The 26,640-nt window shown below is 54.1% G+C and overlaps 4 protein-coding genes across 10 annotated transcripts; 3 read left to right on the forward strand and 1 right to left on the reverse strand.

Annotated features, from left to right (window-relative positions):
* The first annotated feature begins 1,589 nt into the window (after window positions 1-1,589).
* ZDHHC4 (zinc finger DHHC-type palmitoyltransferase 4) lies at window positions 1,590-7,076 on the forward strand. Of its 7 annotated transcripts, none has more exons than XM_048495597.1 (7): window positions 1,590-1,650; window positions 2,747-2,996; window positions 3,364-3,437; window positions 3,720-3,898; window positions 4,639-4,764; window positions 5,317-5,561; window positions 6,012-7,076. In XM_048495597.1, exons 2-7 carry the CDS (start codon window positions 2,874-2,876, stop codon window positions 6,255-6,257), a joined length of 993 nt encoding a protein of 330 aa, XP_048351554.1. In that variant the 5' UTR covers window positions 1,590-1,650; window positions 2,747-2,873; the 3' UTR covers window positions 6,258-7,076. The 7 variants fall into 7 exon arrangements, with proteins under 7 accessions (XP_048351554.1, XP_048351557.1, XP_048351552.1 ...); XM_048495600.1 differs by having other exon boundaries at window positions 1,604-1,620; XM_048495595.1 differs by having other exon boundaries at window positions 1,633-2,113.
* Window positions 7,004-16,565, reverse strand: E4F1 (E4F transcription factor 1). Its single transcript, XM_048495604.1, has 14 exons — window positions 15,885-16,565; window positions 14,670-14,803; window positions 13,870-13,966; window positions 12,730-12,935; window positions 12,380-12,500; window positions 11,904-12,056; window positions 11,250-11,431; window positions 10,882-11,106; window positions 10,578-10,683; window positions 9,836-10,053; window positions 9,301-9,499; window positions 8,865-9,025; window positions 8,495-8,557; window positions 7,004-7,844 (listed from the first exon to the last, which is right to left on the reverse strand). The coding sequence occupies exons 1-14, from the start codon at window positions 16,033-16,035 to the stop codon at window positions 7,509-7,511; spliced, it is 2,352 nt and encodes a 783-aa protein (XP_048351561.1). The 5' UTR covers window positions 16,036-16,565; the 3' UTR covers window positions 7,004-7,508.
* LOC125432175 (phosphoglycolate phosphatase) lies at window positions 16,453-19,911 on the forward strand. The gene is made up of 2 exons (XM_048495593.1): window positions 16,453-17,216; window positions 17,697-19,911. Exons 1-2 carry the CDS (start codon window positions 16,487-16,489, stop codon window positions 18,020-18,022), a joined length of 1,056 nt encoding a protein of 351 aa, XP_048351550.1. The 5' UTR covers window positions 16,453-16,486; the 3' UTR covers window positions 18,023-19,911.
* A 136-nt stretch (window positions 19,912-20,047) lies between these two features.
* On the forward strand, window positions 20,048-26,500 carry BRICD5 (BRICHOS domain containing 5). The gene is made up of 6 exons (XM_048495602.1): window positions 20,048-21,763; window positions 22,942-23,073; window positions 23,331-23,483; window positions 23,992-24,099; window positions 25,589-25,742; window positions 25,954-26,500. The coding sequence occupies exons 1-6, from the start codon at window positions 21,725-21,727 to the stop codon at window positions 26,046-26,048; spliced, it is 681 nt and encodes a 226-aa protein (XP_048351559.1). The 5' UTR covers window positions 20,048-21,724; the 3' UTR covers window positions 26,049-26,500.
* The last annotated feature ends 140 nt before the right edge of the window (window positions 26,501-26,640 follow it).

The following is a 26,640-nucleotide window of genomic DNA, read 5'->3' on the forward strand; positions in this document are numbered from 1 at the left end:
GTTATTTTGCAGTCTGCACCTTAAATGGCTTAACTTAATTCAGGCTGCTTTGCCAGGACTTCTGGTGCATTACTAGAAAATGGCAGCTATCCACAAACAGAGGGGCTTTGAGGATGTGTCCCGAGCAGCGTCTTTTCTGTCCCAGCCTCTTTTCCCACCTCACTTAACATCCAGCCAGAGGAAGAGTTGAGGAGAGCTTGAAAGCCTCACCAATGAGCACTAGTTGAGGTTATTTCTCTTAACATGCATCCACCCTCCCCAGACTTTGTTCTAAAGGACTGATCGTTTTTACCCGGCCTTTCCCCATGCAAAGGGCTCTCAAGGCCGCACAGGTCACAGGAGCTAGCAGACTTCTGAGCCAAACAGTTTTTTAAAAGTAAAACAAAAACTGACTCTCTGATTTGCCTGGAGATCTTTAAAATATTTTATAGGCTTTAGACTGTTTTCTGTCTGTTCTCCTTTCCATAGTGATAGTATTAATTGGACCATTTTTCACTAGATCTGCACAAGCACTTTGCGTGTTATTTGACTGATCTCGCAGACCTCTTTTAGTGCCAACTAGCTTGTGTATTCGTGAACGAAAGTAGACATGATTAAGCCGTAACGTGTTACATCAACAATAATAAAACGTCCTCCTATCTTGGACTTTCTTCCCCCACCAGTTTGAAAGCGGTTTGCAGGGGAGTAGGTTCTGCGGTGCAATGGTTGGAGTAGGACTCCAGAGAGTTTAGTTCAGATCTTCACATAGTCATTGAAGCTGGGCCAGGCCCGCTCCCTCAGCCTGACCAACCTCACCGGGTTGTTGGAAAGACTGTGCAACACGCTGAGCTCTCTGGAGAAAGAGGGGGGGGGGGGTGAAATAGCAGGGCGAAAAGGGAGACGCGCGGGAGGCTTGCCTTCAGATATGGATCTTGTTCATGAAATGTGGCCATTAAGCTCGCGCTGGTGGAGGCGCTGTCCATGGCCTGATAAAAACCAGCAGGAGCCTTGAAGACTAACAGACGTCCTGTTCGGGCAGAAACTTTTCGGGGCGGGCGGGCGGGCGGGCTCTGGGTCTTTGTAAAATGCCATTCGTGGCAGGTTCCACAAGAGACCCCCACCAAATTTTGCTGTAACAACAGGTGACACCCCCCCTCCCCACGGGGTGACTTCTGGGGCATTTGCGGGTCTTAAGATGATGCTTTTTGCATTAAGGATTTATTGCATTTGAGAATGTTTAGTTGAGCAGCTCCTTTCTGGGCTGCCCCTCTGTGTGGGTCCGCTGTCTGTCTCTGCGGGGGTGCTTTTATTATTGTGCTTTGGGGGGAAAACTCGCGGCCCTCCAGATGTTATGGACTACAGTTCCCATCATCCCCTGCCAGCATGATGCTGGCGGGGATGATGGGAACTGTGGTCCATAACATCTGGAGGGCCGCGAGTTTGACACCTCTAGGAATCGATTCTGGTTGCTTGCAAAACCACTTAATCCGGAATAAAAAGGGAGACTTGGAAAGGAACGAGATTCACAAAGTCCCCCCTCCTTTGTGGAGGCACTTCCGGGACACTCGCTGGCTACTCTATGACCCTCTTCCGGCGCCTTTGCCGGAGTCACGTGAGGCAGGATCTTGCAGCAGCTGCTGAGTACGCGGGGGAGGGGGCGGGGCTTCCACGGTGGGTGTTTTTGCTGCCCCCCCACCGTGCTTGGCCCCAAATTAATGCACAGAGGTAGAGAGCAATGGTTGCAAGAAAGGGAATCACAATGAAACGGGGGGAGGCTGAGAATGGCTGGCTGAGCTGACCCACCTGGCAGGGTTGTTGTGAGGGCAAAGCGTGAAGGGTTCCTGCAGGCAGAAGGATTTGAGGCCACCACATGGCACCTGGAGCACCCATTAAGAGTAATCACGATCCAAAGGGGCTGGTAGCACGTGGCGGTGAGTTCCGTAGGAGTGCCCTGGCAAAGCAAAGCTGCATGAAATTGCTAGTTCAGTCCTACCCCTCCTGGCACCCACCGGCTGCCACTCTCCAGGGTCTCTGGCAGGAGGGGAGATCTTTATCATGATCAACTCAGTGGGGCATCTCCAACTGATGGGGAAAGCTGCACGTGGCTGCCCAGACCAAGCGCAGCAGCGCCCAGGTCGGTCGGCAAAGGAAGGTTTTTCCAGGAGCTCCTGCGTGCAACATCCATGCTCTCCGTCGGGGATGATGGTGCTGCTGCTGGTGGTGGTGGTGGTGGGGAGACCTATCTTTGGAATGCGGTGCTGCCAGTCCATTTTGGTGGAGGGGTTCATGGGGCTTCATTCTTTCATGTGGTCCTGATCTGGAATTCTCAGCCACCTCAGGTACCAAGGATCAGTAGAAGAAAATAAAATACAGTTAGAGCCAATTTAAGGTGACCTTGTAAATTTTCAAGGGAAGTGGTGAACAGAGGTAGTTTGTCATAAGTAGGATATATATGTTTTAATAATGAAGAAAGCCTAAGCACCCAATGGGTCCCTGCCATGTTTGAGTTCCTATTCTAGATCAGCCATGAATGTTGGAGTTGGGGGGCTGGGGTGACTTGACCTCTTCCATCTCACTGTTCTTGTGAAGGCAACTGACAGAGGAGGCCGTTGTCATCATTAATGTACTCAGTCTGCTACAGGAGTGGGTGGGGACCCTTCTCAAGATAGACAGCACTCGAAAGACAAGTCAGAGGGCTTTAGCAGATTGTTGGCAACACTTATTCAATGGCTGTGCAAGTGTGCACTTTTCTGTTTGTGGTTTACAGCTAACAGCGAGAGAACCGTGCCTGCCTCAGCCCCTGCTGGTGGGGGTATCTGAGCTTTTCCTCACCGGTTGGCCCTACACCAAGGAGGAAGAGCCCCTCTGTCAGCATCTGGATACTGCGGAGCAGGATGGACTTCCTGAGCCTCTTCCTGCTGTATGTCTTTCTGGTTCTGCTGACCATTCTCTTGGTCTGCCTCTATTCTGGGAAGGAGCAAAGTTTGCCTTCGAGGACTATCAACTGGCTTGCTCAGGTAAGGAATTCTAACGCTGGTTGCAGAAGGCAGGCTGTCGGGTGCATCCGGCCTCCAGCAGGTTTGGGAGGAAACCAGATGTATATTTATTTATTGCAGTCTTTTTTCTTTTTAAGTCAAGGGTGTACTCACCCTTGCCCCCAGTTTCTGGCACAAATCGGCTTCCATCCCACTGTGACCTCCTTTGCGCTTCTCTGGGTGTATTTAGCCTGAAATGCTGCATGGAGCCTACAAGGGTATCCCATAACTGCACCCTTGTTCTTTGGGTATTGAGCCTAGGTGCCATTCAGAGCTAATTTTCTCCAGATCAGAGGAGGTGGCCTTTTGATTTCTCTGAATGTCTGTGGCGTTTTCTTTTTTGGCACAGGTGCTTTCTTGTGTAATCCCAGGCCAAGTTCACCAAGCTGCTCAGAGGGTGCTCCACCGCCTCTTCCACACACGGTATTGCTCCCTTTTGTGCATGCTTTCCCTGCGTCTGATTTGTCTGCGCCACTGACCTCCCCTCTCCTCCCACCCCTGCCCATGTTCTGTTGAGCAGTCATGCTGTGGGAGCTCCATGCTCAAGATCATAATTCACCGGTTCAGGGGGGCCCATGTCAGATCGGGACTGGAGGTGCGGGGAGAGGCAGCGGAGCCTGTGCTTCCTGCAGTGTTCCTCTGAAGCGGTGCTGGGGCGTTGCTGTTTGACCTCTTGTGGCAGATGCTGCCTTCCCCTTTTGACAGACACAGCCTGTTTGTGATCCTGCACTTGGCTTTGGAAGTGCTGGTCTATGGCGAATACACTTGGGAGGTGTTTGGCTACTGTCAGGAGCTGGAGTTCGGCCTTCCCCTCCTCCTCCTGCCTTACCTGCTGCTGGCTGTGAACATGGCCTTCTTCGTCCTCTGTTCCAGGAGTGACCCTGGTAAGACAACACCTTGAGCTGCAATGGCAGCTGTGGGCCAGTGAGGAAATCTCCCCCTGTAGAGGCAGTGACTTCTGCCACATCTGGCTCCTCTCAGGGGAATGTGCTGGAGCATCAGTGTAGCATAGTGGTTAGAGTGTCAGACTAGGATCTGGGAGACTTGGGTTCAAATCTCCGCATCTGCACTGGAAGTTTGCTGGGTGGACTTGGGCCAATCACACTCTCTCAACCTCACCTGCCTCAAGGGGTTGCTGTGAGGAAAAAATGAAGGAGAAAGGCGTGGGTATTGGGGTGAAAGGCAGGAACAAATGAAGTAAACAAATAAATTTGTGACACCATTTGCTTCCTGTACAAAACCACGCGTCAGTGCGAAGCATTCTTTGGCATGCAGCTGTTGATGTGTGGGAATGGGAAAGCAGCCCTTCCGTCGCCTGAGCTCCGGCTGGCTCCCAGGATAAGGAGATCTAGGCATCCTGTTCTCACCATCACCTGTGGGCAGGGCTCTGGGGCGGGACCAGTCCCTCAGCAGAGTATGCAGCTGACTGGAGAACACGGGCTGGGCTGGTTGCATGTCTCCAGGGAAGAATCCTTGTTGGCTGCTCTTGGCTATGTGGTCACAAGCAAGTGGACATTGCTTTTCTCCTGGAATTTGTCCTGGCCATTAGATACGTGAAGTCAGAGCGCAGGAAGAGGGGTGAAGGTGCCTCCACAGAGACATATTTGTCCATCCCTTGTTGTAGGTGCCATAACCAGCTCCAACCAGGCCCTCTTCCTCCATGCTTACACGTATGATGGAGTGATGTTTGACAGAGGCGCCGAGTGTGCCACCTGCAGCACCAGGAAGCCGGCCAGATCCAAGCACTGTGGTAAGCTCTCCAGTTGCTCTCAGATGTTGGAAGACCTTCTTGAACCAGCTTTTCTGCTTTCTTCCTCTTGCCTCTTGTCTGTCTGCCACCACTAGCTCCTTCCCCTCGATCTTCTCCTGCCTATTGGAAGAGCAACAACGCCTGTTACTTCTGTGTCTGGAACAGTCACTGGTGCCACTCGTGTTTAAGCACCAGCACGGCCAGGGCCTTGTTTTCCCACGGCAGGCGTCTCGCTCATTAATGTGCCTTAGCACAGGCAGTGGGCCTTTCAGTTTAATAACGCTGTTAACACCCCGTGCCTCAAGAGAGTCTCGGTGACAAAGGGAAGCTATAGATAAGCTAAACAAATAAATATAGGGGAGCACTCGCAGAAGTGATTTTGCAGCTGGACATGCAAGCATGTCATGAAGGTCTCTCGCTGCACTTTTTTGTCCCAGAGCTTCAGGCGAGGCGCGAGGCACCTGGTTGGCGTGTGCCAGTGACCGTGGGCTCAGCTGCATAAGTAGCCTTTTCCTTCCGACAACCCAGTGACCGTGTTCTGCTCTTGAGCAGGAGTGTGCTGTGCCTGCGTGCATCGCTTCGACCACCACTGCATTTGGGTCAACAACTGCATCGGGGCTTTCAACACGAGATTCTTCCTTGCCTACTTGCTCTCCTTGAGTGCCATGGCCGCAGCCATTGCGGCCGTAACCACTGCCTTCCTCATCCGGGTGGTCTCTCTGTCAAACCTGATGCTGGGATATTATACGGACGACCAAGGCCAGGAGCAGCCGGTCGACGTTGCCTTTGTTATCCAGGTAAATGTTGAGCGAAGACTTTTCCTGACACTCCACAGCAACAGACCAGTCTTGGGTCTGACCTCAGTAGAGGCACGAAGTGGGTTCTAGATGCCAGGTCAATCAAAGGAGACCTTTGTGAATGTTTTATAATGGAAAGGACCCGTCGCAAAGTTTTAGCCTGGGTTTTTTTTTCCTGCAGAGCTTTCCTTCGTGGCTGCTCTCCATCCAGGGCAAGTGGTGCCCTGTCACCAAGCCTGAGAAAACAGCTGGTCTCAAAGGATGAGGGAGGAGTTACTTCTAGCTTAGGATGTCGATGTAGCCCTTTAATGAACACCGTCCCGTCCCCCCGGCCTGCTCCTTTGCTGTGTCCGCCTCAGAGGAAGCAACCTGTGCTGGGGGGGAGGGACTGTCTTGGGCTTTGGGGCCTATATCCTGCTTCAGCCGGGCTGTTCTTTCCCCCCTCTGCAGCACCTGTTCTTGGCCTTCCCCAGGACAGTGTTCATGCTGGGCTTCGTCATCGTCCTCGCGGTCATTCTGAGCTTTTACTTCTGCTTTGATCTGTACCTGGCCCTGAACAACCAGACGAGCTATGAGTGGCACAAGGCAAGAAGATTCAAGAGTGGAGCATACAGAAATATTTACTCTAGAGGAGTCTGGGGCAACATCATGGAAATCGTGAAACCTCGAACAAGCCCTGAACAGAAGAGAAGGTGACCGGCCAGAGGTGCCCGCAGAGTGGACTCCGGCCCCTGCAAAGTGCTGTTGGCCAACCAGAAAGAAAACAGCTAAAATTCTTTTGAATCGTCCTTCCAGGCCCCTCTGAGGGACCTACGGCCTAAAAGAGATTCCGATGTGGCAGCAGCAGTGCTGACCCGTAAGTTTTCCACACATGATCCCTAAAGGGATGGCACTGGATCCGTCAGAGGCCTGGGCTCAGATCACACAAGGACCAATCCTGTTCAGCTCCACAGACTATCAACAATCCACAATTTCCACAAACAATGGCTTGCCATCCAAAGACTGAGCAACGGTCTACTTGTAAGTGACATGAGCCTTTGAACTGCAAGCCACTTTTTGTGCAAATTGTGGATTGTTGAGATTCTGGTTACACAACCCCCCTTTCTCCTCTGTGTACAACACAGCTCCACTGACTAGCTTATTTGGTAGGGAATTTGTGGCGGTCCTTAACCAGTTCTGCATGGCAGGAGGGTTCACTGAGATGTGCAGTGCTTAAGCTGCAGTTGCCAAGAAGGATCTGGACCCCATCCTGTGCAGGAACCCCCTAACCCCAGCCCCCCTTGAGTGCTGAAGCGCTGCTCTGGGTTCCTATCCCAAGAACAAGAAACATGTCAGCTGGAGCCTACTCTTGCCAGGTGGCAACCAGACACTTTCTTTTTTGAAAACGTTTTGAAACCGTTCACTCGTTTGGTGCTGACCCTGCCTCCCATGTGAGAAGTGCCTATTTTAGAAATAAATTTATTTACAAGCTAACTGTACAATGTACAATTAAAAGCTATGTGGTTACAAAAGAAATGTACAGTGTGACTTTTACATAGCACTTGGGAGGTATTCTTCCGAATAACCTGTGGCATTTTGCGGTGAAGCCTTTTGAGCCCATCTCGAAGGTTCGTGTCCGTCACGAGGCGCTTGCGTTCCATGCCTGAAGCAGCGTAAAGGAAAGCAGGCAAATGGCCCACACACAGTGTGGCTTCTCCTTTTGCCCACGACCAAGAATAAAGTGCTTTCTTCTAGCCTTCTTTGCAACCTACCGTGGCCCGGGAGCAGAGCTCAACTGTCCAAACGCCCCCTCCCCAGAGGGCAGTGAGGGGCCTGTCGTTTCTGGTGACACCTGGTGTACAGGTGTCAAGGAGGGGCGGCCAGTTCTGAGCCTTGGCACTGTCCCATGTACCTGTTGCAATGATATGTGGGAACAGCCCCCAGGGACTGAGCACGGACCACGGAGCCCTAGACTATCACCGTCTGCACCTCCAGCTCCCCCTCCTGGGAGGCGATCACGAACTCGCCTGGGTGTTCCACAATCTCGATGTTCTCGCTCAGGGTGGCCGCCTCTGCCTCGCCGCTGCCCTCCGTCGCCAGCACCGTCCCCTCCCCCATGGCAGAAGCCAAGGTCATGGCCACCTGCTCCGTCAGGCTCTCGGGGGTGGCGATGGCAATCGTATCGGTGCTGTCGGCCGTCAGAGCGGAGCTCTCCGCCACCGTGACATTCTGCACAATTATCTGGTGGCCAGAACCGGCTTGGCTCACAATCTGCTGCACGACTTTCATGATGCGGCTGTCCACCTGGGCGAGGGAGAAGGGGAGAAGTCTTGCTCAGGGAGCCGGGAGCAGTTTGGTGTGATCTAGAGGCCTGTTCAGCATAGCATATGGTGCAGGGGTTAAGACTGGCAGATGCCTATCGAATGAGCTGGACTTGTCTCCCTGCTCCTGCACATGAACCCTGCTGGGTCGCCTTGGGCTAGTCACAGTTCCCTCTGAACCTGCTCAGCCCCGCCTGCCTCACAAGGTGTCTGTTGTGGGGAGAGGAAGGGAAAGGAGATTGTAAACTGCTTCGAGACTCCATGTGGTTGAGAAAGTGGGGAATAAATTCAGACACTAAGAACTGGGGGGTGGGCAGGTCTGAAGACCAGTGAAGGTTTCAGAGCAACAGTTTTGGGGGCTCAGCAGCTGGCTGAGAGAAATGCTGGTGGGCTCATCTCCCCTCAAAAAATTGAGGGCAGGATACGACAGCTGGCTAATCGTTATAATAGTCTTTAGCAGGTATATCTTTGAAGATAAAATGAAAAAAACAGAGTCAGAGATTTTCCTGTCCGGCTGGATGTCACCCCTGAAAATCAGTCAGCCGTTCCCCAGTGCTGCATTTGTTGAAGAATTAAATGAACATGGAGTCTCGGAGACAAAGTCACAAGGAGGACACCCAGTAGACCACTGACCTGATGCCTCGTCCCTTCTATGATCTCTGTGGCTTCGCTGGTTTCCATGTCCTCAGTAGCTGTCTTTAAAAGAGAGAGAGAGAGAGAGAGGCGCACATGTTCAACTGGGCTTGGCTTTGCCAAACAAACTGGGGCAGCAGTTTCCACCAGGTCAGCAGCAAGCAGCTCACCATACAGGAAAGCAGAACAGCTCCAGGCTCCAGTGACCGCAGGAGCGCTTCCACTGCCAGAAGGTCCCCCCTGCTTTCCAAGGGAGGCAGGCAAAGTCCGCTGTGACTCACCAGCCAGACTTTTGGGCCGGCAGCCCAGCGTCAAATGCCTGCTCTACTGCGCCCGGTCACTTCCCCATCCCGCCTTCCTTTTCAGCTACCTCGATGATGTACTCTTGTGTGTCTGCCACAACGGATGAAAATTCCACCAAGACCGTTGGGGCCTCTTCAGCTATGACGGTAGCGGCCAAGTTGTCTGCCGACTGGCCCTCATCCGACACCACAGCCACTTCGGCCTCCTTCAGAGTGAGCAGACAGCCTCCTAGGTTGAAGCGGCAGACCCAGACAGAGCAGACCCACAGTGAGCATTCCCGCTAAGAGGGAAACCAGCACACACAGGCTCCTGTGTCTTACCCACAGATCCTAGCTCAGGGTGATCAATGTTTCCAGCTGGACAATGTACTAGAGAAGGCCTGAAGCCTCGGCTGGTTTGGGAAGGCCTCTTCGTTTTGGAAGGCAGGGGACACAAGCGGCTTCGCTTGGGCCTCCACCAGTTTGGCGGGAGCCAAGAGGCACAACCAGCTATCTGTGACTCACCTTTGGTCCTCAGGTGCCTGTTGAGGGTGCCGTGCTCCGCAAAGCCCCGGCCACATTTGTAGCACTTGAAGGGCTTCTCGCCCGTGTGGTGGCGCAGGTGGCGCACCAAGGAGCCCTTTTCCCGAAAGCCCTGGTCGCAGAAGTGGCAGACGTACGGCTTATCGTCCAGATGTGTCCGGAAGTGGACCTGCTGAGCGTTCTGTTCGGGAGAAGGAACAAGTGGAGGCTTCAGGCACTGAAGACACCGAGTTACTGTTAATTAATGCCGACGTTCAGCTCCCGCCAACCACCCAGGGGGAGCCGGGACTCTGAGTTCCTTGAAAGCCCCAAGCGCCAATTCACGCCTGTGCTACCTCCACAAGCTCCCTTCTCAGGGGTGCCAAGATAGCCTGGCCCTGTTGTGGGGAAACACCTGCTCCTAACTTGCAGCGCTTCTGCGGAGCAGATCCAGTGGCCGGCTGCCGTCGGACCAGGCAGGGCTGAGCTGGGAGCCGATCAGAAGCCCCCCACCCACAGCAGAAAGGCCACTTCCTACCTTGGTCTTGTACCTCTTGCCACACTTGGGGCAAGGGTAGGGCCGCTCCTCGGAGTGGACCCGCCGGTGCCCCTTGACGTGGGCGATGGTCTTGTACAGCTTGCCGCACTCCCCGCAGCAGAACCGCCGCTCGTTGACGTGCACCTCCTGGTGCTTCTTCAACAGGTAGCCCTTTGTGAACTCCTTGCCACACTCCTCACACTTGAAGGGTTTGCAGTCTGGAGGGAGATGGGAAATTAGGCAAGGAGGGGCCCCCAAAGGAGGCGGGACTTCACACGTCCCTGGAGAGCAGCAGGAAGAGGTCAGGAAAGGCATCTGTCGCATCCAATTCCTGCTCAGGGGTGATGGCAGAGCTCTCCGGCTTCACATGCCCCACTGTGGACACACCCAGTAGGACTCTGCCTTTCTACAGGGACTGTGCACCGCCAATCCAGACAGCCTCTGGGGGGAGACGCCAGCCAGACACTCCTCCCTCAAGCTCACATGAAAATACAGTAATAAAGGCACTGCAAGAGAACGTTGCCATTAAAAGAGGGCCGGGGCAGCAGTGAGGCGTTTAGCTGCAGGAGCTGTCCAAGGTCATGGCCCTCCCTCTCTGCAGAAGAAATTATGCTCGGCATCCTGTGAGGGAGGAGTTTCAGCATCTACGTGTTTGCAGAGCTAACACTGTGGCTCCCATCAGGTGGAAAGAGGGACTTCCGTGGCTTTGCCCGCGTGGCCTCTGTGCAAGGGGCCCCCTTACCTAGGTGTCCGCTGACATGCACGTCAAGGGCCCTGGGCTCCGGAAAGACTTCGCTGCAGTAGGGGCACGCGTGCTGCTCGCTTCCGTCTGTCGTCTTGGTGTCTGGCTGTGAAAGAGAGAGAGAACCCCACTCTAGCATCTCACCTGCGTATCGTTTGGCGCACTATACTCCCGAGCCAGGAGAGGTTGTGTGAGAAGCAGGGGACCGCTCTGCCCCCCCTCCCCCCCCCCGGGCTGCCTCATTTCCTGGAAACGAGGAGAATTCAGTGTCACCCGGGGAAAAAAGCTGCAGGGAATATCTTACCCCCTCTACCTGCTCTTCATACTCTTCCTCACACTGCTTCTCCGGGACGTCCACCTCTTTGCAGTCTGACTCCAGGGGTGCAGTAGCTCCACCTGCGCCACCATCGCATTTGGTCACCTCCTCCATGGACACGCGCCCTATTACAATCCCAGAATCCCTCATGGCTTCTCGCAGCAAGTTCTCATGGTCCTCTCCCTCAGGGGACAGCTCCTCTGGACTGGAAGACTAAGGACAAAGCAGTCTGTTTTCACAACTTGCAGCAGAGTCCCCCCCCCCCACTTTTCTCTCCAGCTGTGCTTGTCTCAAAGCCCACCCCTGGAGGCCAGCCTCTTTCCAGATACGCAGAGGCCTCTCAAGGCAGCTCCTACCTCTTGGTCCACCAATTTGGCCTCTGTGGTGGAGATCTCCTGCATCTGGACGTGGACTTCGTGAAGGACGTTCCCTTTGGCGATTGATCCATGAGAAGCCCAGGATAACAGGTAAAGGGAGATCAAGGGACTGAGCTGCGGCCGAGAAGAAACAACCCTGAGAGTGTTGAAGCTGCCAGGAACTTCCAGGAGAGCCACACGCTGCTCAGTGGGCACTGAGCAGTCAGGTCCCGTGGGACAAGGCCCAAATGTCCTCCCCCCCCCCCCCGTGGGAACTCTGGGGTGGCTCCTCATGCCCACTGCTTGCTCAGGAGCACTGCCAAAGCCTCCAGCAGTAGGCAAGAGTTCTTTACAGTGCTTCCCAAACATCCTTTGTAATCTGCATAACAACCCTGCAAGATAGGCCCCGCAGCCTTCCTCCTGAGAGCTGCTCTTTACCGTATCAGGAGGGCCGTGGGAGGGGGCCAACCACAGGCAAGGCAGGGATGACTCCATGCTCGTGGGAGAGACTCCCCAGGTACATTTTTTTTAAAGGAGGTGGGTCACCAGCATCATTAGCCCCCCGTGGACCAGGAAAACAGCTCTGACCACCGGCCATCAGTTTCGACGCTGTTTCTGAACAGAAGGGGAAACACCCCCAGCCCGGCCACTGACCTGGGGCTACGTCCGCTTTGCTGACGACAATTTCTTTGTTCACGTTGAAGCGGATTTTCTCTGTGCAGGGAGTCAGAGATTTCAGGTGCCGAGTCAAGGCCCCCGACTCACGGAAGCTTTTCCCGCACTTCTTGCACTTGTATGGCCGCTCATCTGGACAGGTTGAGACAGTGAGAGTTACGCCACGCTGAAAGGTCTCTGTTCTCCACAGATGCATTTGGCACAAGGGCCATCACCGTGTCGGGACGGGTAGGACGCAGGGCCATGCTTCACGGCCAGCAAATGAACAGGGCCAGTTGCCACAAACAGGTCGTCAAAGCCGTTTGGTTAAGGCCACTCTAGTGACGTGACTCTCAGAGCTCAATAACCAATCTCTGCCCCCCCCGGATCTTGCTTTTAACTCTCACTGGCCCCTCTGACTCCCACCACCACAGGACGGCACACCTGTCCCCTGATGTTATAACCCATCCCCTCACCTGTATGGCGGCGATGATGGCGGATGAGTGACCCCTTTGTCCTGAAGGACGTCCCACACAGCTTGCATTCGTAGTCTTTTCTGCTGCTGTGAGTGATCATGTGGGCTTTGAGAATGCTGGCCTAGTGGGAGAGGAGGAATCTCTTTTTCAGAGGCAGCGACACACAGGGTGCAAGCATTACGCTCTGCCGTCAAGGAACTAATCCCCAAGAACAAACTCTGCATAGGAGCCAGTAACAATACTTAACAGACACAGACCCCCAAGGAGAGGAAGGATGGAGAACGCCAGGAGGGCTGGTAGCATTTAATCAAGGACCGATTTGCACGTTGTGCTGTTCAGCCCTTACGTACCGTTTTAAATGTTTTGTGGCAGAGTTCGCACACATATCGTCCTTCTTGGTTAACCAGCAGTTTAACTTTGACGAGTTCCACAGAAGCCCCTTCTACGTCTTCAGGGCTCTCCTGCTCCTCTTCAGCAACGTCGCCATCAATGTGGCCGTTGGGGTTTTCAAAGACGTGGTCACCAACGACAATCACTTCCTTGATGTGCCCGCTGCCTGCAAAGGGTGATGGCAGGACACTTACAACCTTAGCAGCAGCCCACCTGGCCAAAACCAGCCTCTCTTTGGCTTCAGCATACCGGCAAAGACAACTGTGGATTGGCAAGACAATGACCAGCGCAGGAAACTTCAAGGGGATCCAGAGCAGGGATAGTGGGCCAGGTACCTCCCCATATGTGTCAGCCAGATGAGTTAAAATATTTGAGAACTTTGCAGCCAATAGCCCCGTAAGGCTTTTAAAACAAGCTCTAAATGCCTTAGATTTTCCTCAAAATGAAGACACTCAGATCCCTGGTTTATCTTGACTGCTCTTTTCCTGTACATTTCGTAGTTCTAAAATAGTCACTTTGCAGTAGGGGTGACCAAAACTTCAATGCAATTACTCTCATAAAAAGGCATCGTAATATCAGACATCATAATACCTTGCTTACCTGCCCGTTCTCTAACACTGAGCTATGCCTACATAGCACGTAAACATTTTCACTGTCGTAGATCTTTCTTGGATAATCAGTGTATATGCTTTGTGGTGGTGGTGGGATGGACATCTTTTTATATGTTTATGTAGAACCTTACGGGTAATTTTGTTTCTTCCAGCATGGAAGCGTTCTCCTAGAACTGTCCATCTACTCCACATTGAATAATTTGATGTCATCCACAAATTCGGCCGACTTACAGATAACAAAGTAAACAACAGCAACCCCATAGATACCCTGGTCAGGTCTCTCTGCGGACTGCCCTCTGTTCTGAAAACTTTCCTTCTAGTCCCCTCTTCCACTTCAGTCCTGTACCACCCTCTTCCATCCCCGTCTCCACAGCCGTGCTTGTGCCTGGGCCCCCACTGGGGAACTCTGTCAGAAGTTTTCTGGAAACCCAAGTCTGCAGCTGCTAACTGGATGGACAGTCACAGCAGCAGCCTTTGCCGCAAGCTCACCTAGGATTGCAGATGCGCTGCTGATCTCTTCTGTAATGGGAGAAGCTTCCACAACTATGTGAGCCACAGTTATGGGCTCTTCTGCTGACGAGGCCACCTGAGGCAAGAAACGGGGTTTCAGTGAGGAAAGCGAGATCCTGGGGGCAGCGGCTCAAAGGGACTGACCGACAGCTTCCAGATCTAAACTGCAGCCCTCTTCAACCACAGCTGGCCCTACTGGCTACTCAACTGCCACTCTGTGCGTTCACTCAGACAGTCAAACACTTTGTTTTTCTGCCCCTGGGGAAGGCAGAGCAACCTATAGCATCGCTTCCTGTTCCTCCATTTTATCCTCACAGCCAAGAAGGGGAAGGTGAGGAGCTTCCACGGCAAAATGAGGATCCAAGCCTGGGCCTTGAGGACCCAGGGGGGATACAAATCGAAACTCTTCTTCTTTTTCTTTCTACCACATTGACTCTCATCTCTACTCAGGGTTGTATCAAAGACTTCGCCATCCCCACAGTCAACGTTTGGCAGTGTGGTGTAGTGATTACAACATGGAGGATCCAGGTCTGAATGTCACTCTATTGTGGAAGCTAACTGGGCGACCTTGGGCCAGTCATCCTGCCTCAGCTTAATCTACCTCGCAGGGCTGTTGTGAGAATAAAGGGGAAGGGGGGAAGAATGTTATAGGATCCTTTAACTGAACACATTTGAATGATAATGTGCTACTCCTCTGGGTGTGACTATATGTTCCTATCGCAGCACCAAGGAGCCCAGAGAAGCCCCCCCCTATCCACTCCCAACCTTAGAGAACTTGCCGGGGCTGCTGCTGCTGCTGCTGCAGTCGTCTCTTGGGACCTCTGGCAAAGCTTCTGCAACTTGTGCTGGACGAATTCCTCCAAAGAGGTGAACTCGGACTGGCAGCGGCCACACTTGTGCCGGTCGTCTTCATCTGAAATCCAGAGGGCAAGAAAATTGCGGTCTCACCTTGGGAAGACAAGACTGAGCCAGGGAGATTTCAGCGACGCACAGCAGCTCGGAAAAGTTGCGTGGGGGTTCTGACTTTCATCCAGGGGCCGTACAAAGCTGCCGAGCCAAAGCACGGGCCTCTGTTGCTCTGACCTGCAGCAGCGCTGGAGAGACCCCCATGCAGCTACCCACGGCCCTTTTCAGCTGGAGTTGCTTCAGCCTTTACACAAGGCCACCAGCTCACCCCTGGCAGGAAGCAAAGGTCACCAGCTCCAGGTTAGAGAACTTAAAGAAGGGCTGGGGAGGACCTCATTGGGGTACAAAGCCATAGAATCCACCCTCCAGAACAGCCGCTTCCACAAGGGGAATGTGGGTCGCTGTAGTCTGGAAAAGGAGCAGCAGTTCCAGGAGAGTTGCTGGCCCCACCTGGCAATTCTACCTGTCAGCACAAGCCAGGCAGGTGGGCTAAGCGGGTTAACACTGAAAGCAGAAGTTGGACGCAGGGGGTTGATTTTATTGCCGCTGTTGAAACGCACAACCCGCAGGCTGAGATCCCCCTTTGCAGGGCTTTAGGGGGAGGGGATTTGTGTGTGGAAAATGCATCCTGAGGGGGTGGGTGGAGGCTCCCAGGGGGTCTTGACCCCCGTCACTGCTTCCCTCTGGCAGGCAAGCGACGCTCCACCGGTTGGACTTCTGCTCGGAAAGGCTCCCTTGCTGAGTCATTGTCTCAGTGGTGCAGGAGGGCCCGGACCCCCGAGACTTGCCCTGTCGGTCAGCACTGATCTCGCCCTGGCACGGAGGCAAAGCTGTGACGGGTCGGGGAGCGGCTGGAGCCACCACCGGCAAGGCCCCGCAGGAGGGGCTCAGCAGCTCCGCCTTTCAATACGGGGCACCGGCCCGACACTCCTGCACCCTGCGGGCAGACGAGGAGGGGCCGGGAACCAGGCCTGCAGGGGCCGCCTTGCCGGCTCCCCCCGCCCCGCCTCTCCCCGGCTATGCCGTCACCTACGGATCCACCGGCCCCTCCTTCCCCCCCGGCCGCCCCCTCCCCCCCGGCTGGCTACCTTCCTCCTCGAAAGGCGCCGGGAGGCTGAGGAAGGCGGCAGCGGGCGGCGGCCCCGGGCTGCAGGCCGCCCCCGCCGCGCGCTCCACTCCCCGTGGCTCAGCTGCCGTAAGCCCCGCCGGCCCAGCGCTCGTTGCCATCGCGGCCTCCATGTCGCAAGGCGCCGCAACCCCCAAGATGGCGGCTTTACGGCCGTGTCGTCATAACAACGAGCCCCGCGCCGCGGAGGGATTGTCCCCTCGGGTGGGCGGCGCCTGCACTAGCGGTGGGCGGGGCCAAGGGCAGCCAATGGCTGAGTCGGGGCCGGCCCCTCCCATCCGCCGGCCCCCATACACGAGGAAATGTCAGTGCAGAGGGCGGAGCCGGCGGCGCCGATGACAGGCGCGGCAAGGGCGGGACGACACCCTAAGCTCCGTTCTGGCTTAGCCAATAAGGTTGAGGCGGAGAACCAGCTGGCCCAATCGGAACGCGCCGGCGCTCCATGTCACCCAATGAGCGGCCGAGGCGGTCGGGACCACCTGGAGGCTCAGCGGCATTTAAGAGACGGCCTCCGAGTCTCCTTGAAGACGGGCGGGGGCGGGGCCGGCGCGCCTCCTCCGCCCAATGAGGGCGAGGCTGCCCGCTTTCAGCCAATGGGCGTTGGCGGAGGGGGGGAGCGCGCCTTGCGTTGCGCTTCCTTCCTTCCCCTCCGGAAGCCGCGCGCAGGTTCCCGTCGGGATGGCGTCGGCGGCGGAGAAGCGGTGCGAGCGGCTGGAGGAGGCGTCGGCGCGTGCGGTGCTGGCGGGGGCGGACGCGGTGCTCTTCGACTGCGACGGCGTGCTGTGGCGGGGCGAGGCGGCGGTGCCGGGGGCGCCGGAGACGCTGCGCCTGCTGGAGGCCGCCGGGCCGGAGGGGAAGCGCCTCTGCTACGTCACCAACAACTCCTCGCGCACGCGCCTGGCCTACACGGAGAAGCTGAAGCGCCTGGGGTTCCCGCCGGCCGCGCCGCGCCAGGTCTTCGGCTCTGCCCACTGCGCCGCGCGCTACCTGAGCCACGCCCTCCCGCCGGGGGGCTCCGCCTACGTGCTGGGCGGGGCCGCGCTGAGCACCGAGCTGCAGGCGGCGGGCGTGGCCCACCTGGGCGTCGGCCCCGCCCCCCCGCCCGACTCCGCCCACTTCGGCTCGCGCGCCCCCCTTGACGCGGACGTGCGCGCCGTGCTGGTGGGGTACGACGAGCACTTCAGCTACGGCAAGCTCTGCCTGGCCCTGCGCTACCTGCTGCGCGGAGACTGCCTCCTGGCCGCCACCAACCGGGACCACCGCCTGCCGCTGGAGGGGGGCAGCGCCGTGCCCGGTGAGCGGGGGGACCCCTGCAGGTTTGGGTGGGGGTGGGCTTTGGAATAGGCCAGGTGTAAGGTATTTCCAACACATGAAGCCTGCTGGGTGACCTTGGGCTAGTCCCAGTTCTTCAGAGCTCTCTCAGCCCGACCCACCTCACAGGGTGGTGGTTGTGTATGGGAGGGGAGGGAAAGGAGATTGTCAGCCCCTTTGAGTCACCTTACAGGAGAGAAAGGGGGGTATAAATCCAAACTCTTCATCTTCTAGGACAATGATCCCCAACATGGTGGCCGTGGGCACCTATGGACACTTCGTCAGTGCCGACACCCGTGTTTAGAAAAATAGTCGGGGGCTTTTGTATTTTCTAGCCTGACACGTGTTACAGGACACAAGTTGCTTTTTTCTGCAGCTGACTGCAAAGAGTTCCTACTCCAGACAATAATTGAGACAATGGAGCCGCCTTCCGCTTTCTGAGCCTCTCCCCTTCTGTCCTCAGGAACCGGCTGCCTCGTCAAAGCAGTGGAGACCGCGGCGGAGCGCGAGGCATTCATCATTGGCAAGCCCAGCCAGTACATGTTTGAGTGCGTGGCCAGCGAGTTCGACATCGACCCTGCCCGCACCATCATGGTGGGCGACCGCCTGGACACAGACATCCTCATGGGGAACAACTGCGGCCTGACGACTCTGCTCACCCTCACGGGGGTCAGCACCCTGGAGGAAGTCCAAGGGCACATGGAAAGCGACTGCCCTGAGAGGAAGAAGCTGGTTCCTGACTACTATGTCGACAGCATCGCTGATCTCCTTCCTGCTCTGAAGGCTTAAAAGAAAGGGAAACTTCTTCAGCTTTTAAAAAGCTATTTCCCGTCCCCTCCTCCCCCCGCCCTTAGCTGTTCGAGGCGGATAATCTCCCCTGGGTTACTGTAATGTACGTGATTGCTGCTTGCACATTTGAGATGCTTTTAGCACCTAACTTTCGATTCGAGTTCTCTGTTTACAAATTCCTTTAAAATTGCACTTTGGAACAAAGAGGGAAGCGTGTTGCGTCAGTCCGCTTGCTGGCGTCGCAGAAGCGCCAGTGCGTCTGCAGCGTTAAAGGGTCAGGTTGAAGTTTAGCTTCCTTGGGCTGAAGGGGATCGGGCACCTTGTGGGAAACTGTCACCGACTCTTTTGAAATTCAGGGAACTGAGCAGTTTGAGGACAGACGCTCTAGAACTTGATATGAAGCTTAGTTTTGATTCTTACTCAGGGCCAGTCTCAGGCAAGTGTGATTTCAGGGGGAAAGTAGCCACTCATATTTTTGTCTAGGGGGGTTTTCATCCTTCCTTTCTGCCCTCCCTCCCCCTTTTCACTTGCTCAGTATGCAAAACACAAATAATTCTGTCTGTGTCATGTGTTCTTCCACTTTAGACGTTTGTGTACAAAGTTAGGAAGGACTTCAGATGTCTATTTTAAAATTATCATATATTGAACGTCAGTTTTATTGATGAGGAGGGAAAAGGAGAAAAAGGGAGAGAGAAGTGCTTGATTTCTAGAGATTCTCCTCAAGTTCTCTTGTTACACACTACCGCAGCAACTGTATTTTTTGCAAGACTAAACACCATTTTCAGTAAGGGGCCGGAACACCTGGAGATTCCCAAATTGTACCTGTTGTTGGATACCAAAACCTGTAGGTCTGACTGAAAGTTGGAAGCCTTAGGTGGAAGAAGGAGTTACCCAGCTCAGCTGCTGGGAACAGCTGGGCCTTTGGTGGGATTTCTCTGGTGTCAGTTTTGTTCTTTGCCCATTTGAGAGTCTGTTTTGAGAAAGCAAGTACAGCTACTTGCATGGTGCTTCCTGATCAAATCTTTCTTGAGAATTGGATGGAAAGACCTGGCAGGAATCCTTGGCAGATCCACCTTGGCCCCAGTGGCCTGCTGAGCGGGGCAGGTGGAAGCTTTGCAGTTTTGTGGCAAGTCAGATGAATTGTACTTCTTCAAGTGCCCAGGTAGCTTTCTGCCTGTGGCCCTAACTGCCAAAGTATGTTAACATTTCAAGGAACAAGATCTGTAGATTAGAAAGGAGCCAGGCCGCTCTTCTGGCAGCAGGGAGAGGGCGCTTTGTTTCGCCTTTCAAACATTGCCAGGCATCTTGGACCTGCTGCGCGGTCTGTGACTTTCCCTCGATCTCAGACACTTGAAACGTGTACTGACTTTGCCGCCCTTCTGTGTTGTAGCAATAATTGTGTTGTCTACAGTGGAAGGTGTTTTGTATCGATACATTTAGTGTCAACATTTGTATGACTTTTAACAGTACCTCTTTGGAAGTGTTAAAGGTGCCCAGTGATCACTCGCGGCCCCCCTCCCCCCCCCCATTAATCCGTTTTCTAATACTAAGCATTTTGTCTGTACGCTCTTGGTTAAGCCTAAATGTTGTTCTACACACAAGCCATTTATTTCTGTCTGGACTGACTTGAAAATAGCACAACATCCTTTTTTCCCCTGGTACTTGTGCTTATGCAATTTTTTTTGGAGATTCAGGAATGTGTATTGAACATGATAAATGTTGTTTAAATCTTGTCAGTTTCTGCTCCGGCCTGTTTGCCAGATCAACAGGGCCTGTTGCTTCTCTTACCTGTTTCTGACCTTGCGGTGCAGCTGCTGCTGCTGAAAACATGGTGGGAAGCGAATGCTGGGGGACTTTAAGAGTCACATTAAACACAACATCTGGCTGCATTAGGTGTTCGTCATCTTTTCATCTTCAATCCTTTGCTGGCATTCTATTGAAATTATTTTAACAGTGATCCCGTTTCCCCTGTTCCCTTCGACACCAGCATGGTTTACCAGGGTCGTTTTTTAAGGAGAAGGTTGTGCCTGACGCTGCAACTGTGCTGGGGGGGAGGGGGGCAAACTTGGGATTCTCTTTGGAAAGAAGGTGCTTTCTGACCGCAGCGTTCGATTACATCTTCAGAAAGTGGAATCTCTCATTTCCTCTTAGATGTTTAGAAGAACGAGAAGACCTCTGGCCCAGAGCAGGGGTGGGCGGGGCGTTCCAGCGATGTCTTCGCCAAAGAAGAATCTTCCCAGCATTGACCTTGAGTTGGGACATGCACAGATGGGCTTGTTCGAAAGCCGGCAAACGAGCATTCCAGCATAAAAGCATTCCTGCTGTGCTCCTTCCCCATTCCTTCTTGCTGCCTTATTCTTTGTCTCCAGTCGGTCTCAAGCAACAGGGGTGGGAAGGCCGTGTGATCTTTTGCCAGACAAAATAACTGAAGACTGAAAGGCGGCAGGTGCTTCATGAAAGCACGAACCAGGTCGATGACAAACTGTCCTCTTCGTCTCGTTCCACATCTTGGGGCAGGCTCCGTCTGGAAATTCCTAAGGCCTACGGGCATTTCAGAGTGTTTGGGAAGAAGTCCGCCGGCCTGTCTTGGCTGTGCCTCTGACAGGTTACTTGAATGGGTCCTGGCGTGTAGCTCTGCTTCTTGCAGGCCATATTCCTGGGCGTTAGTTGCACAATGAGGAATTGATTCCTTCTTAGCGGTGTCTGCCTCTAGGAGAGACCACTAGCACCCAAAAGTTAAAAAGAGCAAAAACTCAAATGGCAGATTAAAATGGATTGGGTTTCTTGAATACAAGGGCAGTTCTGGGGTTCTGATGCTCTTGACCTGAGACGCCATGAGAGTGCCTCCCTGAACTGCCTTTAGAGTGGATGTTCCTCCCAATTAGGTTTCCCTGCCTCCCGCCGGTTCTTGTGGCGTTCCTTCTAGCTATTGAAATATGACTGTCTGAAAATCCCCGTTAAAACACCTTTTAAGCCTGCGTCCTCCCCAGCTGCGTAGAGCACAGGGCTTGATTTCTTTCACCATTCTGGTCCTTTGGAATAAAACTCTGCCTAAATGTGATGAGAGGGATCTCACGGCTGGCCACTCCCTCTACCAAAGCAGCAGGGTCCTGCCTTCATCCCCCCCTCCCCCTCCTTCAGGCTCACACGCAGGTGTTTGAACAGGATTCCCCACTGAAAACCGGACAGCCAAGAGGTGAGAACAACCTTTTGCCTGCTTCTGGCCCAGGTGATCCTCGCTCGGTGGAAGACCGGCTGTGTGGATGGCAGGGATCTGTGGGCCGCGGCCTCTGGTGCGCGTTGGAGTGGCTGTTCTCACTCTGTGCAGGCTGTGCTGCCTCCTGCTGCCTAGCCACGCTCACTCAAGGTGACTGCCAGCACAGGAGGTCTGACACAAAGCCCCCGATTGTGCTGGCCATGAATGCCTTGGCTGTCTCTCCAAGGAAGACAGGCACAGAAGCACCGTCCCCAGGACACCGTCTCTCTGCGGGCCCCCCCCCTCGACTCCCCTCCCATCGAGGGAGGCTCCAGTTTCACCTCCACGCGTCCCTCTCCAAGCCGAAGTGCCAGGGTGGGCAGTTTACCTGGCCTTGACGGGCACATTCTCAGGTTTCTGCCCAGATTCTAAGGACTGTCTGATCATGCACACCCTCTGCATTGTCCGAGGACGGAGCTGCAGGAGGCGATACCTGGAGTGGAAGAATGGAGGAGCAGGCGGCAGCTCGCCCCGTCCCGTCCTCGGTGAGTCCTCTGACCCCCACCCCTGCCCCCCAGCAACTGCTCCTTGGCACAAGAGCTTTGAGGCTAGTCTTGACCTCCCCAGTTCTCACCGTGTTTCCCTTCCCATAAAACACAGGAACAAGTGGGATAGCACACAGAAGCGCCCGCAGGAGAACTTCCCCTGGAGTGAATGAGCAGGCCAGCGCCTAGATTTCTCACTCCAGGTGCCAAAGGTTGGGTGCTGGCGGCAGGATAAACTGGAGGCCGCTGGAGCACATCAGCAGAGAGGCCGCGTGGCACATTTTACACTGGAAGGGGGGGAGACAATTGTGCCTCGGAGGGAGCAGGGCCTCTCAGTGCTCCGGTACACGGATGAAGATTTACAGCAGTGGTTCTCAACCTTCCTAATGCCGCGACCCTTTCATACAGCTCCTCATGTTGTGGCGACCCCCAACCCTAACATTTATCCATTTTACAGATGGAGGACACTGATGCAGAGTGTCTTAGGCGACCCCTGTGAAAGGGCCGTTCGACCCCCAAAGGGGTCCCGACCCACAGGTTGAGAACCACTGATTTAAAAGATCCCTCCTGTGGAAAAACTAGCTAGCTTGTGCGTTTGTAATGCAGGTAATTTCTACGTGCTTCAGAAAAGGCCACTCTTGTGTTGGGAAAGGGCTGCAGAATTTCCAGCATTTCCTAAGCCAGGCCAGGCAAGATAACAATCCCCTGAAAGGTTGTGCTGTTGTCGAAGGCCCTGCCAGAAACAGCCAATCCTGGGCCCTTTGGTCCAGCGCCTGTGTTCTTCTGCCCACCTGGAATTCGTGTGACGCGGGCAACCTTGCTTCGCATGTTCTTTGGCCCTTATTAAATATTTTAAAAGTACGGGACTAGGCCACATTATTTTAATCTCGGACACTTTTACATCCCAGCATGGTGCAAAGACGACGAGGAATGGATATTTTCAGCCTTCTTGAGACCTTGATGGTTTTGCTTGCTTACACTGATCGTGCCCTTTGTTTTGAAGAGAGGTTGCGGGACCCATGGAATTCTGAGGGCAGCTGAAGCACGCCGTGTCCACACCTTAATCATGTGCAGTCAGAAGAGTTAGAAGAACTATTAGAAAAATAGTTTTGCTTTTTCTTTGGGAGGGGTGTGTGTACCTTGGTGTGTACCTACCTCTTGTTTTCCACGTTTCATAGGAGAAGAGGCTCCCACCAGAACCGAAAAGCCCTTCCCGTATATTTTGGGTCATCCTCTCCGTGATTCTGATTTGTGGGGTGATTTGCAGCACAGTGGCAGGAGTTCTCAACTTTACCCAAAGTTCTTCCAAGGTAAGGAGCACGAGCGCTTGCTTCACTTCCCTGTTCTGCAGGCACGGAGGCAGGAACCCAGCGGCAATAACACCAGTGCCTGCGGTCTGTCTCTCCTGTGACTGGTGGCAGGGATTCAGGGTCTGTTTCTTTCTGACTATGCTTTGCCCCCTTCGGGTACATTAGTTCGCACGAGTCTCCAAGATTCAGGTTGCGCAGCAAGAGGTGGCTGTCTCGCTGTCCCCCCTATTAACGATCACTGTTCCTTTTTCTGTTAGCCTCTTTCTCAGGTGGTCCGATTTAATTTCCCCAGCCGCCCAGGGTCCCAGGTGAACCAGTCAGCCTTTGTGGATAAGTCCCGGAACGCCGTCACTTATTACATTACTTCCTCAAGTAACCACACGACAGCAGTCCTGTTTGATGGCAAGAATGTGAGTGTAGAAGTTGCTGGATTACTTTCTGGCTTGCAGACTAAAAGCCTTCTCACGTAGGTGTAAGATTGTGGGGGCGGGGGAGCTTCATGTGTAGATGCTTCGAGGGGGGGGGGTGTTAAAGACCTGTGACTTCTCGGATCAACAGTGTCTGTAACAGTTTTTCATCATTCTGTTTGGCATAACCCTGGTAACTGTTCTCCGCCTGCTCCCTGATTTTGGGTGTGTCCTGTATGTTCACATGGTTTTCTGGCATAGGCGCTTTATTTTAAATGCTTTCAATGTTTACTGTCTGCCGCCTGGGAGACCCTGTTTGGGTGGGGAGGCAGGACAGAAATGGTTTAAATAAATGGGGACCTCCTGAAAGGGGGGGCAGCTCAAAGCCTGGCTGGTGAGGAAGACGCCCTTTGGATCGGAAGCACAGAAAAGGGTTCTGCGATTTGTGCTGGACCCAGAGGGGCACTCTGGGTGGATCCAGCCCTCGGTCAGCCTTGTCTTCTCTGCTCAGGGCTACGTCTGCTACAAGCCTGCCGAGCAGAACAACTGTTACCTGAGAATGATGGACGGTCTGGACCAGGAGACCGTGCAGGTGTCTTTCGACCTGTCCCAGCACAGGGTAAGCTCAGCCTCCGTAGAACCCCCAGCTGCCTGATCAAACAACATGGATGAAAAATACTGTAGCAGCCATCAACATTCCTGTCTGGGAGTCAGGAGAGTCCCTTCCGCTGGGTGCAGGCAGTCCAGATGGCTCTGGAAGAGGCCAGGGTGAAAGTGGTGGGTGATTCCCAGCACTTTTAGTCCTCCTGGCTAAATGGAGCTTACCAGTACAGAGGCAGTCTATCTCTGATCCTTAAGGGAACAGCCACACACTTTATACTCTGTGGTGAGCATTGGAGGAATTTGGCGGGACACAAACAAAGGGAGAGTGCACAGTTTTGTGGCTTGGAAGCACTTCCTGCAGCCACGTGTAAAACTGTTTTCTTCTAATAGGGTGTGGAATTGGGGAGGGCTGCGGGATCGAAGGGGGAATATGAAGATGCTTCAGAGAGCATAAAGGTGTATCACTGGTCCGCCCATCCAGCCCTGATGCCTGTATCTGTCGCAACGGTTGCTGTCTGAGATATCAGGGGGGTCCCTTTTGGCAGGTCATGAGGGTTGGCCAGACTGCTCCCGCCTCTTCCCTCAGCAGACAAAAGGGGGAATATTAAACGGCAGGGTTGGTTAGTAGCAGAGCAGAAATATGCGACCCTGCTAACTCTGTGCGAGATTGTGTTACCTGTGTATGGCGATTCCAGTAAAGTGCACAAACAAAGGAGCTCTTGTCGGGATTCCTCGGCAAAATCAGCTTGAGGAATGATCTCTAGCGGCCTTTCAGGCAAAATGTTAATAGCTCCAGTGGAGGGAGAGGGCAGAGGTCTGGTTTCGAGAAGACAGAGGGCCCTGTTTGCTGTGAATGTCAGAACAAAACTCTGCGTGGCATTGGCTTACGCCCCCACCCCCCATTCCACTTGGCAGCCGCCGTCCCTTGCCAACTCTCCTGAGGCTCCCCCACAGCACTGAAAATACACCAGGAATGTGATCTGCCCAACAGCCTTGCTAACGCAAAGCCTGCCAGGGGCCTGGACGTGGTCTCCCGGCTCTGTGTGCCTGCAGGGAGAGCCAGGGAAGCCGGGGTGGTTTCTGTAGCTGGAGGACCTGACTGCCTTTGCAGCCTGACAGTGTGGATCCTGAGCAAGCAACTGGGGGGCAGTGAAATGCAGAGCGCATTGCATGGGAGAGCCCTCAATGGAGCTGTCTGTCTCCGGGAGGCATGGTGGCTTGAATTTGTGCTGTAGCTGTGTTCCCTGAGCCCTTGGCTTCCTTAAGTGGTCTCTCTGTGGAAGAGGACACAGGCACTCGTGTGGTTCTTGCTCACTCTTAACGATGGGGCTGAGGGGCAGTTGTATCTGTAAGCTGGAATAGTATCAGTTATCTCACCTTGTCCAGGAGTGACCTCTGCAGTAGCAGTCACCACAACAAAATCTTTCTTTCTTTCTTTCTTTCTTTCTTTCTTTCTTTCTTTCTTTCTTTCTTTCTTTCTTTCTTTCTTTCTTTCTTTCTTCAAGGTGGATCAGTTACCGCTTCCCAACAACCAGACAAGGTACTACCGGGAGTTCCTGGGGATTGTGCCGGGAAGGCCGGTCCGGCCCGAGGAAGCAGGCGAGGCTGTCCACTCTCTGTGCAAGCAAATGCCCATCTACTGGGTCAAGAAGAAAGACGGTGAGTGGGGCAGGGTCTGAGGCCACTTGGATGGGGAGAGAGTCACGTGAAAATGGACCCTGCCAGGCAAAGCCAGCAAGAGGCTGAGTCTCTGCTCTGCACACGAAGCCCAGGGAGTAGTCTTGGCCAGTGACTCCTGCCCCTGGAGTCTCTCCATCCCTGCCTCGTAATTCAGGCATCCATTCAAGCCACTCTCTCCTTCTCCTTGCAGGCCCAGCCAAGCAGCGGCTGATCTACCTGTGCATTGACATCTGCTTCCCCAGCAACATCTGTGTCTCCATCTGCTTCTACTACCTTCCAGAGTGAGCGGCCGAGGGTCCTGACCGCCACCACCCACCCCCTTTGGTACTTGAAGTCCCGTGGGAGAGACCCCCAGGTCCTGCCTGGCTCACATCCTCCACACTGCCTCTGCTTGAAGCTGCCCCGCCCCCCAAACCCAAACCCACCCTATAGTCTGGGTCTGGATTGGGCCAGAAGGGCAGCTGCGGTGCTCGGAACAGTCCCTCTGTAGCTTCACCACTGCGCCCATTTCATTTACAGAAGGCGGGGGGGGGGGGGTCGCTTCTTGGCTGTAGTCTGTAAATAACTCTCTTGTGGTAGAGCTAGCTGCATGCTGTATAGCCAGGGTCCAGACAAGTCAGAGTCATTCGCACCGCGTGTTATGACGGTCTTTTTTTAAAAGAAAAAAACATTCACAATTTTGTACAATGTTAGTTACCCAAATGTGGCATTTTAAATAAAAGTACAAAACGAGGAAACTGAACCAGCTGCCCCTCTGGCGGCTGCGCTTCCTGCCTCTGCTTCCTCTGGTTTTCTAGGGAAAGGCTTCTCTTCAGGACTCTCAAATAGGTGGGCGCTCCCTTCCCCTTCCTTAAGGAGGAAAAAAGCCCAGATTTGA

This window comes from Sphaerodactylus townsendi, linkage group LG04, assembly GCF_021028975.2.
Source record: "Sphaerodactylus townsendi isolate TG3544 linkage group LG04, MPM_Stown_v2.3, whole genome shotgun sequence".
Taxonomy (NCBI): Eukaryota; Metazoa; Chordata; class Lepidosauria; order Squamata; family Sphaerodactylidae; genus Sphaerodactylus; species Sphaerodactylus townsendi.